The sequence below is a fragment of the Hemicordylus capensis genome, chromosome 1 (assembly GCF_027244095.1).
Source record: "Hemicordylus capensis ecotype Gifberg chromosome 1, rHemCap1.1.pri, whole genome shotgun sequence".
NCBI lineage: Eukaryota > Metazoa > Chordata > Lepidosauria > Squamata > Cordylidae > Hemicordylus > Hemicordylus capensis.
The window spans coordinates 362,689,412-362,702,895 of record NC_069657.1 but is presented as its reverse complement, the minus strand read 5'-3'; the positions used below and the strand labels follow the sequence as shown (position 1 = coordinate 362,702,895).

The following is a 13,484-nucleotide window of genomic DNA, read 5'->3' as shown; positions in this document are numbered from 1 at the left end:
TCAGACTCCAGGTGCAGAGAAGGAGAGCCTGCACTTTGAACAGAAGCTGTACAATGGTGTTTCTGCAACCTCTTCCTGGCTAGATGGTGTTGAAGAGCATCTGTTTGTTGCCACAGCCCTATTACCAGAAGTGACTGAAACTTGCCTCTATAATCAGGAGGTAAGGGGTCCTTAAACTGCCAGTTAATGTTTCTTGAAACAAAAAACTATATAGAATATGAGTGTAGATTTAGATGAGATATTATTAGTGGGAAGAGCAGCTGCAAGATTTATTCACATTCTCACATGCCAAAAATTGTATGTACAAATCACAGGCAAGGTACATCGTAGTCAGATCCTATCTTTGGAGCAGAATATTCAGATAGAGGGTGCAGTTATGCAGACTGTGTTGGGCTCAATTCTCAGTAGGCCCCCCGGACTTTAGGATTTAAAGTGAATAGCTGGCAGCTGGCAAGTCTGTTGGAGTAGGGACAAAATTTGTTCTTCCCATGATACTGAAGATGTGCCAGACCTCCATGCAAATTGTGTCCCTGAATATATACCATTGTTTTCCTATATATGTGAGTTGCTACCATTTACTTCTTTGAGAAATACTGCTACAATGTACTCCTCCCTGACAGTGTTTCCAGTCTAACAGAGCACTTCCACAGTGCTGGGAGAGCTCTGACGTTTTTGTACTCTTGCACAAGAGTGCCTTCACTTTGGAAGTGCAGAAGAGCATGGGGGATTAACATGGGGGCTAGCTCTGTGTGTATGCTAATGTTTGGAGAACACATGCAGCATTAGTCAGGATGTCAGCCAATGTTAGCTATTTCTCATAGGCAATCACTTGAAAATTTAGTAGAATTTCTTGGAAAAGCAAATCTGTTCTTAGGGGAGTTGATTTTACTTGTCTCTTAATGCTATTTCGAAGTACACATTTAAGCTGTTCACACAGTTTTCGGTGCATGTGTGTTCCGCTGGGAGCTGCAGGTTGTGGCGTCAAGCCCACTTAGGGAGCCCGCCGCTTAGCCCAGGTTTTGGGCATGAGGGTGCCCCAAATGTGGGCAAAATGCTTGTGTCTCAGTGCCGCACAGCTTTACGCGGCACCTATGCACAAGTAGCCTCCTGACCAGCATTGGGAGGCTCCCCATAATGCACCATGCACTCATGAGGTGCATTATGGGAGCTCCAGGGGCTTCCCAGCCCCCAAACCTCCCTGCTCCCTTCCTGCCAACGGTAGAAGCCGGCAGTCGTCTGGGTAGCTAATTCGGCTGTGGGGGAGGTAAGCTTTTTGCGACTTCCTCCCCTCGCCCCATCCGAGCTCATTCTCCAGTCATGAGAATGGGCTCATTATATGGAGGTGAGGGTCAAATTTAAAGCTCCCACATGCAAACTTCCTCATTTACTATCCTGGATGAGGCAGTTTATGTGTGTATGTATTCTCTTTCCATGAAAGTAAATAGGGGGTCTTTGTGCATGAAGGAGCTCCATATATAGATTAGTATTTTTGTGAGATAGTTAAGAGTTGCTCTCGCTTCTGGAACCACTGGATCCAGCTGAATGTGTTTGATATCAAGATATGATACTTAACATTATTTGTCTAAGAATATTGCCAATACATTTTGTTAGCATGATTTTAATTCAAACATGAAACATTTTCTGTGAAATATCAGTAATACAATAGCTGGTGGACAGTGTTTTTATTATTTTTATTTGCTGATCTTCTGTTTTTGTGAGTACCTGATTTTAAAGTGTATTTGGTTTTCTTTGCATGTGCTCCAGGCTCTTGCAAAAGATATCAAGGAGATGACAGAAAAAATTGATACCAACAAAAATTTATTTTGTCAAATGTTTCCTGAGAAGGCTGATAACAGAGATGTTATAGACAACACCTTGGATTGTTTGCTGAGGAGATTAGTATTGCTGGAGACCCTGGTAAACCAAAGGTGCCAACAGATGAAGGAGAGACTTCAGCATATACTGAGTTTTCAGGTAGAATTCGCTCTAGCCTTTTGACGACTGCTTTAATTTTCCGTAATTTTATTTTATATGTGTTTGGGCTAATTGTATATCATTTTTCAACAAAGAATTCCCTAACAAGTGTATATTGTGAATTCACAAACAAGTGTGTATATCCCTGCCTGACCTGTGGAACTGTGGCCAGTGGCTGTGGCTGCTCTGCAGGATTGGGCCCCAGGAGTGACTCAGCAGTCCCTGCTTTCCATCTGACCAGCGTGGTCATCTCTGGGCCTATAAAGGGGCGCTGCTTGTGGCAGTGGGCCCACCATCGGCAGGGTCAACACCAAAGCAGGTCAACCCTTTGGGGGAGCCACTTCAGGGGACAGTGAGGGTGAGGGCCAGGTTTCCTGGCCCAAGAATTTACATGTGGGTGGGTATTTAATGTTGTTGCTTCTGTTTCAATTAGTCCTGGGTGATTTTGTTTTCATTCTATTTATAAATGTGTCTGGGCTTATCTGGAGATGGGGAGACAGGGGGCGCATCCACTGATTATGGGGCAGCAATTCCAGTCATGGTGGGGAACAGAAGAAGTAACATTGGCAGGTCAGCGGGCCATTACAGGGGAAGGGGACTTGGAAACCTAATAGCTATTTCCCCTTCCGGCTGTCCTGCCAGCTCTTCAACCTTGGGGAGCAGTGCCAACCAACCTTGGAACCTCACCTTGCTCCTTTGTAATGCCAGGTCTGTCCAGAACATATCAAAAACCATCCACAATGTGATTCTGGATGAGGGCGCCAACCTAGTATGTATTACGAAGACCTGGCTGAGTGAAGCTGGTGGCCCAATCTGGTCCCAGCTTCTCCATCCAGGGTACTCTTTTGAGGAGTGGGTGAGGGGCCATGGGTGGATAGGTGGAGTGGCTGTGGTCTATAAGACTAACCTTTCTCTTACCAGGATCCCTGTTGAAGTGTCAGACCATATCGAATGTGTGTACTTAAGTTCAGGGAGCAGAGATAGATTGGGATTTCTGTTGGTGTACCGATCGGCCCACTGCTCAACAGCGTCCCAAACTGAGCTGATGGACTTGGTCTCAGGCTTGGTTTTGGAGTCCCCCAGGCTTGTGGTGCTGGGGGACTTCTATGTTCATTTTGGGACCAATTTGTCCAGGGCAGCTCAGGAGTTCATAGCGGCCATGACAACTATGGGCCTATCCCAAGTGGTCTCGGGACTGATGCACATTGCTGGTCACACGCTTGATTTGGTCCTTCACCCTGATCAGGGTGGTGTTCCATGGGTGGGGAATCCTGTGATTTCCCCATTGTCATGGATGAACCACCATCTGGTTAAGGTTGGACTTGCAATCACTTCCCACCTTCGCAAGGGCGAGGGATCTATTAGGATGGTCTGCCTGAGAAGGTTATTGAATCCAATAGGATCCAATAGCCTTGGAGGGATTTCGTGTTGGCTCTGCCAGTGATCCTGTTGATGCCCTTGTAGAGAATTGGAACAGCAAACTCATTGGGGCAGTAGACGTGATTGCTCCTAAGCGTCCTCTCCAACCCGCTTCAGAACTGGCCTCTTGGTATACAGAAGAACTATGGGGGCTGAAGCAGCACGGTAGATGACTGGAGTGCAAGTGGAGAAAGACTTGGATGGAATCCAACAGATTGCAACATAGAGCACATTTTATTTATTGTTTATTTATTGTTGAATTTATATACCGCCTTTCATTAAAACAATCCCAGGGCGGGATCATTTGAAGACCTATGCTCAGGCAATGCAAAGAAGTGATTCTTTTCTGCCGTATTGCATCTGCAAGTTCATGTCCGGCAGAGTTGTTCAGGGTTGTGAGAGGGCTAGTATGTGCCCCTCCTCACTTGAATCAGAATCTGGAAACCATTGATTACCTGCTTAGATGTGTTTAACAAATTCATTGTGGAAAAAATATCTCTTATTCGGGCCGACTTAGACTCCATCTCCACAATTACTTCAGTGTCTGATGTGGAGGTGTCCAGCAACTCCTCTTGTGTGATTAAGTTGGATCAGTTCCAGTCTGTGACTCCTGAGGATGTGGACAAGCTGATTGGAATGGTGTGGCCTACCACCTGTTCTCTTGACCTTTGCCCAACATGGCTTTTACTATCTGCCAGGGGGGTGGGTGTAGAGGACCTGGTAGAAATTATAAATGCTTCTCTGAGGGAAGGTAGGATGCCTTCTTGTCTTAAGGAGGCAATTATTAGACCACTTCTGAAGAAGCCTACCTTGGATCCCTCAGAGTTGAGCAACTACAGACCTGTCTCCAACCTTCCATGGCTGGGCAAGGTAACTGAGAGGATGGTGGCTTCCCAGCTCCAGACAGTCTTGGAGGAAATGGATTATCTTGACCCATTTCATACCGGCTTTCAGGCAGGCTATGGGGTAGAGACTGCCTTGGTCGCCTAATGGATGATCTGCAATTGTGAATTGACAGAGGAAGTGTGACTCTGTTGGTCCTTTTGGACCTCTTGGCGGCTTTCGATACTATTGACTGTAGTATCCTTCTGGAGCGTCTGAGGGTGTTGTGGGTGGGAAGCACTGTTTTGCAGTGGTTCCGCTACTACCTCTCAGACAGATTCCAGATGGTGTCGATTGGAGATTGTTACTCTTCGAAATCTGAGTTTAAGTATGGTGTCCCTCAAGGCTCCATACTCTCTCCAATGCTTTTTAACATCTACATGAAACCGCTGGGAGAGAGCATCAGGGGATTTGGAGCTGGGTGTTACCAGTATGCTGATGACACCCAGATCTACTTCTCCATGCCAACTTCTTCAGGAGCTGGCATATCCTCCCTAAATGCCTGCCTGGAAGTGGTAATGGGCTGGATGAGGGAGAATAAACTGAAGCTGAATCCAGATAAGACAGAGGTACTCATTGTGCGGGGTCAAAACTCGAGAGACAATTTTGATCTGCCTGTTCTGGGTGGGGTCACACTTCCCTGGAAGGAGCAGGTATGCAGTCTGGGGGTGCTTCTGGACACAAAACTCTCCCTGGTGTCACAGGTTGAGGCGGTGGCCAGAAGTGCCTTCTATCAACTATGGCGGATACACCAACTGCGTCCGTTTCTTGAGATGAACGATCTCAAAACAGTGGTACATCTGCTGGTAACCTCCAGACTGAATTACTGCAATGCGCTCTATGGGGGGCTGCCCTTGTATGTAGTCTGGAAACTACAGTTGATCCAGAATGCAGCAGCCAGATTGGTCTCTGGATCATCTAGGAGAGACCATATTACTCCTGTATTGAAGGAGCTACACTGGCTGCCGATATGTTCCTGGGCAAAATACAAGGTATTGGTTATAACCTATAAAGCCCTAAACCCATGAGCTGTTTGATTGTTCTGCTTATTTAGACTCACACTTTATAATCTCTTATCATTTGGGGTTTTTTTGTTTTTGTTTTTGTCCTTACCACTGACAGAATGACCTGAAGCTAATGTTTACATCACTGGCTGATAACAAGTATATTGCCCTGCAGAAACTAGCTGAAGCAGTTGAACAACCTGAAACAGAACAAATGCAGGTACTGCCATATTTCTATTACCATGCATGGAATGGAGAATCAGTTTAATAGATATCAAATTATATCCTAAGTGGTCTCCAAAGTGCAGACATTGCCTGTCTGTTTCTTTGTGTAGATAAGCAGTGCTTGTTCTTGAAAGACTACTTCACTTATCTGGGAGTAAGAATACATGCCTGTACAGGAAACATTTTTGGATGTTTGGAAGCATACACTTTTATAATAATATACTCATCAGCCACATTTGGTACAGTAAATTGTCTAACCTTGGCTGCATTTTGTGTGTCAAACAATGTAGAATGTGATATGAAGACTGCAGTTGTGTCTGCTGTTAGCTTAGTTGTAGCACAACTTTGAAACCAGAAGCTATGGGTAAGATTCTGTGATTGAGCTATGAATAGTACATGACAAGAAACAAAATTAATTCTTGGTAAACTTTGGGATGAATAGTACTCCACTAGAGAAAGAATAAAATATTGTGTTCATTTTCTACAATTCCATTTTTCAAGTCAGGACCAACCTTAATGAAGTTAAGTACCTTGTGGTGTTCTACCCACAAACACACACACACACACACCCGTAATATTGGCAAAAAGTGCCCTTTTAATTAATGTGGATATTGTGGTATTGACAACCTCTGTGGGATTGCATGGGGAAATGAAAGCACTGTACGGTTACAGTGTTACGAGTCAGAGACCCCACAAAATGCTTTTGTAATACTGTAAGCATGCTTTATGTCCATAGATGCTTAGACCAGAACCTGTTCCTTCCATGTTTTCTGGGAAAGAAGCATAGAGGTTGTATGCACGCGCACCCACTCCATATCTTTGCTGTATTTAGTCATGCTAACACCACTGTGGGGTGATATCTACCAGTGCCTTCCTTGTTTCTTTACTCCTCCCCATAAACGGTTAAATATTTATTTATTAGATATATAAACTGCCTAATAAAACCTCTCTAAGCAGTTTACATACAATTTTTTTTTAAAAAAAATCTAAAAACAACCAACTATTAAAACAATATAGAAAAAAACATAAATAAGATACTGGGTTTTTTTTACTATGCAGTTGGTGTTATGTTTAATGCAGCCCCCAAATTTTCAAACAGTTTGGGCAATTCAGGGTACTTGTTATCCTTTTCAACAATTTCTTCGAGGTCTCCTCCAAAAGTGTGTGTCAATTCAAAGTGACAGCAGTGCTAATCCAGGAATTGTTGTCCTCACTAGGGATGTGCAAAAAATTTCGGGCACAGATTGATCTGTGCCCGAAATGAGCAATTTCGGGTGATTCGGGGCTGAAACGAATCACCCTCGATGTCCCCCGATATTTTTCGGGGCCGAGCCAAATCACCCGAATTTCGGGGCTGAAAAATTCGAGTGATTCGGCTCATGACCGATTTTGGGGGATTTTTTGAAGTTTTAGTGACTTTGGGGCAGTTCGGGGGCATAGAATAGGATCTGGGCAAAAAGAGTGGGGTGAGGTGGTAGTGCCTAATGGGTGCAGGCTATCACCCCAATTTCAGGGGGATAGGGCTAAGGGCTGGTTTTTGGGAAATTTCTGAAGTTTTTGTGTCTTTGGGGCAGATTGGGGCAGAAAGTGGGGCCTGGGGCAGAATAGTGGGGTGGGGTGGTAGTGCCTAATGGGTGGAGGCTACCACCCCAATTTAAGGGGGATTGGACAAAGGGCTGATTTTTTGGGAATTTTTGAAGTTTTGGTGTCTTTGGGGCAGATTGGGGGCAGAAAGTGGATCTGCCCCAAAAGAGTGGGGTGGGGTGGTAGATAGTGCCTAATGGGTGGAGGCTACCACCCGTCCCCAATTTCAGAGTGATTGGGCAGAGGGCTGGATTTTGGTGAATTTCTGAGGTTTTTGTTCATAAGGTGCACTGTGCTAGATTGATATTCATATTCATACAGCGTGGCTGCCTTCCTTCTCCTCCTCCCATCGGGCCACACTGTATGTGGGGGGGAAGTCGCCTGGGAGCCGGAAGTGAGGGTAGGCTGGGCGCGTCAGCGCGTCCTCCCTGGCGGAGCTCTTCTCAGTGGCTGCTGGCAGCGGCTCAGAATGAGGGAGCCGCCGAGCGGAGAGGCGCCAGAGGCCGACTCGGTGCTGTGTCGGCTTCTTGTAGTGGTTTACGATGGCCATCACTAGTTAACTTTTAAAACGTGAGTCCTCACTCAGGATCTTCCCTTTGCAGAGCAGCACGCGCGCGCCCACCCCTGCCCTGGAGGCTGCATTCAGAGGGACAATTATTACAATATATACGAGCCCTGGAGGGGGGAAAGCGGCGGGAGGGGTAAGTAAACCCTCCCCGCCCTTAAAGAAACCCACCCCACAGTGCCGGACCGCAGCTCTGCGGTTCCGTACACACGCCTAATCTCTTCTAAACAGCAATGGGACAAATTATGGAAATGGTGTGGGACGTAACCCCCCCGATTACCTGATGTGTCTTGTAATCCCCTATCCCCGAGTTACAGTACTACCTGCATATACTTCATAACCTTGTGGGTTTCCAATCCTTGTGTGTAAATCTTTGTAGATATATGATGCACAAACAACCACTTTGTATATAATTGTGCTTTGGCAACGTACTGTATGCTTGGTAGTTTGTTGGTTCAGTAAAAAAAATCTTGTCCTTTCTGCAGCTGAATGTTGTGATTATCTCTTATATAGGCTATTCAACAAGCAGAAGATGGACTGAAAGAGTTAGATGCAGGAATCAGTGAATTAAAGAAACGGGGAGATAAACTGCAGATAGACCAACCTTCTATGCAAGAGTTATCTAAACTCCAGGTAAGGAACCTATTATAAAGCACTTGTAAAAATTGTTTTGAGACAATTGAGACAATTAATTCTCTATTATTTGTAGTGAATAAATAACCTGTTGTTTATAAATAAGTGATTATACCCAAAGAAAGTTAGTCATCAGCACCATTAAAATTAATGAGACAAGTTAGTTGTATGATATCAATTAATATCAATGTGACTTATTCATGATTAACTTCTTTGGATACAAGTGACATAATTTATTTAGCATACATGATGAAATAATAAGAGCATTTCATTTTGTATAATTGCAATTTCCCCCGTTCTAAATTTCTTCTATTCTCATATCTTCAGTATAATAACATAACATATTTATGCAAGTATATTTATGTATATTTATGCATGTGCGCTGTCACTGAGCTACGGCCCCTCCCCGTGGGACTCTAAAGGATACCCATGCACAAGATTTGCTACAACTCAGTTTTTATACCTCATTCAACACATTACTTAATGGATTCCTTCAGACAACTTAATTCTGGTTCCCCAACAGGGCTCAGGGCTGCAAAACTGAGTGCTCATTGGAGAATAAAACAAAATCTTAAGGGCCCCATAAAACCAAAGCATAACTGTCCCACAATGCAGCAGGGAACAACCTCTGTATCTGCAGCTGAAGGCAGGATTTTATCTCTCAATTCCTTATTGCAAATGCTTATCAGGGAAGGAGGGCATCTCTAACTATACTTCAGGAATTGTTACATATGAAGTTCAGCACTCCAACTGATAACAAGGCTGAATAAATCTTGTTTGTTTTCTCTTTGGCTAGTTGCTTTGGTGTTGAGGGGAACCATTTTAGGCCCATGATAGACATTCCCTGACTTTTTAAAAACCAAAAGCAAAATCGCAATGCAGCAACTTAAAACAAAGAAATGCAAGGGGAAGGGGCTGCTTAACCCTCTCTCTTCCGCTATTTTCACATGCAAAATTACATCTGCCCCAAGCTTATTTTCCCCATGTATAGGGGGAAATGGGTACTTGTATCCTTTGGGGAAGAAAAGCAGTTTGGAGAACAGTTCTAAATACTAAAAAGGCCACAGCAGAAAGTATTAAGCGGTCTTCTCCCCCAGCCCCAATTCCTCCATTTGTTTTCTCCATTCAAACACACAGAGGCTGTTCTCATGAGCAGCCAAGAGTGGGCTAAGGCAGTCAAGCCTGCTCTTGGCAGGTCATGAGAAGCAGCGGGAGGCAAGCAGCTACTGCTGCTGCCGCCACAGCAAACCCACCTGCAGAGCCCTCCTTCAGAATGAGGTTAAGAGAGGAAGTGCTCTTTTAACCTCATTTCTTTGGTCATCTGCCAGCTCCAGCTGCTTGCAGCCAGTGCTAGAAGACGATGGGGATCCCGGGGGAATCCCCATAATGCCCCTCACACTCATGCAGGGCATTATCGGAGTCCCAGGGGGCGGGGAGATGCTCCCAGCCCCCAGACCCACCACACTGCCTGAGGAGGCAGCCGCATGCCTGGGCATGTGAACTCCGCGCCCAAACTCTACAAGTGGATCGTCTGCAGGGGAGGTAAGCTTTTGAAGGCTTCCTCCCCTCACCCCTTTTGAGCCCTTTCTCCAGTCGTGAGGAAGGTCTCACAGTCTCTTGAGGCTGCTAAAGTATGATCTGTGTGCAACTGCAGATCACATCTAGTGTGGGCCTTAGGCTCCCTGGGCAGGATCCAAAGTAAGTTAGTCATGACTAGGTCTATTGAAATTAATGGAAATAAGTTTAATCATATCTCATTTTATTTCATGGTGCTTAGTCATGAGTAACATTGTCTGGATCCTCCACATTATTTAATACGGTATATGATATGTCCATCAGTAATTCATATGCTTTTATCATAGAAAAAAGCACCCTTTGGAAATCTATTCTGTTAATTAAATGATGATCAAGATGTCCCTGCTTTGTCCATATCAGATATTAAAACAGCAAGATTGGCAAAATGGATAAACAAAATCTGTGTTGCTTAATCTCTGTGTGGGTTGTGATTGGGAGCAAGATCATTACTTTTCCTACTTTTCTCATGTCAGGATATGTATGATGAGCTGATAATGATCATAGGATCCCGGCGCAGTAGATTAAACCAGAATTTGGCACTGAAGGGTCAGTATGAGCAAGCTTTACAGGATTTGGCCGACCTCATTGAAACTGGAAAAGAGAAGATGGCAGTTGATCAAAAAATTATTGTTTCCTCCAAAGAGGAAGTACAACTGCTTCTTGAGAAGCACAAGGTAAAAACAATACATTTAAGTCATTAAAATGCCTCTAATTAATTACAAAGATCTTGTTCTTTCATTACTATTGTTTTTGTTAATGTTCCTGTTTTCCTTCGATTCAGAAAAGAAATCACCAGTTCAGATGTGATTAAGTGCCACTTGGAATAATTTGAAATTAAATAGCGGTAAAAGATGATATATTTCCTGTTACATTTTATAGGAATACTTTATAGGAAAGTAGCCATGTTCGTCAGATGAAATAACAGATAAGAGAGTACTCAAATGAGAATGTATCTTTGTTTGCTTTCACCTTATTTTGGACAGTTTTGAAATTTTTCATTTATTTGTCTAGCACTCACTAAGTTTGTTCACACGACCAATCCTAACTAGGTTTGGACAGCCCTACCTGGGTAGAGCTAGTTGTGTGGAGTAGGGGTGTGCAATTCAGGTTTTCGGTGATTCGGTTCAGGGCCCGAACCGAATCACCCCTGTTCTGTTCTGTGCCCGAATATGGGCTACCCGAATCACCCCTGATTCGGTTCGGATTCGGATTAAATCTGAATCGATTCGGGTTAGAAAAACGGGTCCCAGGGGCAAAATAGTGAGCAAATAGCAAATGAGATTTTCAATGAGACACCATGAATCCACTCTAATTTGCTATCATAGAATCCACACCCAGAATACCTCAGAAACAACAGAACCCTGTACCCCATGGGTTAGAAACCCATGGGGGTGGTTGGCACCCTATGTGCACTACACTACCACTCGCTCTGGGCCACCCCAGCACCCCCCAAGTGCACTTATGGGGCTGCTGAAAGCTCCATGTATACCTTATGAGGAAAAAACTTAAAGATGCGTAAACTTCAACAATTCCCCAAAAATCAGCCCTCTGCCCAAATCCTTTGAAAAAATTCAGGTAGCTTCCTTGCCCCTACCTGGCACTACCACCAACCCCACACTGCTCTAGGCCACCCCTTTGCCCCCGACGTGAAGCTATACATTTGCTGACACCTCCATGCTTCTTTATGGAGAAAAACCTTAAAGACGCGTAAACTTCAACAATTCCCCAAAAATCAGCCCTCTGCCCAATCACTCTGCAATTGGGGTGGTAGCCTCCACCCTTTAGGCACTACCACCCCACCCCACTATTTTGCCCCTGGGACCCGAAATTCGAGCAGACGTCAAATCAGACCTTTTTGCTTTTAAATCAATGGAGGCAAAAAGGCGGGAAATTCAAAGAGACGTCATCCCGAATCACCCGAATTTTTTGGGCATGAATCAGGGGTGATTCGGCTCAGGCACGAAAAATATCGGGGGGCATCGGGGGTGATTCAGCTCAGCCCCGAATCACCCGAAATTGCTCGTTTCAGGCACAGATCAATCTGTGCCCGAAACGTTTTGCACATCCCTAGTGGAGTGCCAGGATCGGTCTTGATTGTGGCACTCTGCACCAGTGTAGCCTGGGTTTTGTACCTGCACTAATAGTGAGCTAGAAGGGTGCAAGCTCACCCTTCTACCTCCCTCGCCAGTTGTGAGGTACATCCCAGGCAGCAAGAGTGCAGTTCTCAAGAGTGCCCAGCAGCGTGGAAATCCCCCAAAAGTACTGCATTCCTCATGTGGTGCATTGTGGGATGCCAGAGGATTTCCTCCTCCAGATGCTTGCTCTGCTGCTCGTTGCCATGGCGCTTGTGTGGGCGAATGAGCGGCAGAGGAGCTTCTTACCTGCCTCCTCGCCCACCCTCCCCAGACCCAGGTAAACTGGTCGTGTGAATGACTTTACTGTTGCTGACTTGCAAACACAGATGAATTTTTTAAGTGTGCATTTACTTTATCATTTAAATGTGACAATTGTTTGAACAGATACTGGCTGACAGTATCCATTCATTGGATAAATTCAGGGTTCTTTTTAAAGCAATTGTGTGTGAAATTTACAAGGCAGCCATATGACAGCATATAACAATTTTTGAAGTTTCAGAGTGTTATATTGAACGGTACACCACCACCATACACTCTGGATGCCCAGTGAAGCAATATCCTGAACACTTTGCCATGAGCCCAAGTCAATCAAGAATAGATCTTTGTAGGGATCCATGGTCCCTCACAACTGGGTCTTCTGCACCTGCGCAGGAGGCCCGCGGAAGAATCTATAGTTCCATTTAGGCGCTCTCCAGCCCTTTAAGGCATAGTGATATCGGAGCCTACAAAGCCGGCTGTAGAGCAGAGCCTCTTCGGTTCCTTCTCATCCGCCGCTTGTGCTACCTCATGAAGGGTCTGCTCCTGCTCCTGCGTTCCTGTGAGAAAATGAATATTATTATTTGGACTGTCTTCTCAATTTTGACTTGGACTGTTTTCTGACAATTCTCTATCTGGCTTTCCTGTGTTTGACCTGGACTGTATTTTTGACTATTCTGTCTCTAGGATTTACTGCTCTATTTGGATTGTTTTACTTTGGACTGTCTTTTGATTACTCTCTGGCTTGTGTTCTGGACTTGGCATTCTAACTCTGATTTGGTTGACCTCAAACAGTTTTGTGGGGCTTGGCTATGACTGCTCCTAAAAGTTTTAAAAGGTGTGCAACCTGCATTGGCGCTATGGCTTCTTCTGACGGCCATGCTGATTGCCTCATATGTTTGGGCGATAGTCATAATACTAGTACCTGCAAGGTCTGTCATTTAAGAAAAAGACCCCTTTAAGCAGGGAATTACAACTGAAGGCCTTTCTGTCTGAAAATATTCTCTAGGGACTCCGAGGCCAAACCCTCTGTCGCTGCCAAAAACCGCTGCGTCTAGCCTCTCAGCTCCGTCGGCATCCGCCTCAGCACCAGCTCTGTCGACGTCCAGTGTTTCTGCAAGCGTAGAGTTTAGGAAGCCCTTGGAAAGAGAACAGGAGCACTCCTGAAAGCACAAACACGACCGTCACCGCTCGTCCAGGGGAGAACCGCACAAGCATGAGAAGCATGCTTCG

The 13,484-nt window shown here is 45.0% G+C and overlaps 1 protein-coding gene across 19 annotated transcripts in view; it reads left to right on the top strand.

The window, feature by feature from the left end:
* SYNE1 (spectrin repeat containing nuclear envelope protein 1) overlaps positions 1-13,484 on the top strand; it is a 575,028-nt gene that overhangs the window by 412,071 nt on the left and 149,473 nt on the right. For all 19 annotated transcript variants that reach the window (XM_053292895.1, XM_053292839.1, XM_053292877.1 and 16 more), the window contains 5 exons: positions 5-160; positions 1,765-1,974; positions 5,398-5,499; positions 8,167-8,286; positions 10,335-10,535. In XM_053292895.1, the coding sequence (XP_053148870.1) occupies positions 5-160; positions 1,765-1,974; positions 5,398-5,499; positions 8,167-8,286; positions 10,335-10,535 (789 nt within the window). The remainder of the gene's footprint in view (positions 1-4; positions 161-1,764; positions 1,975-5,397; positions 5,500-8,166; positions 8,287-10,334; positions 10,536-13,484) is intronic.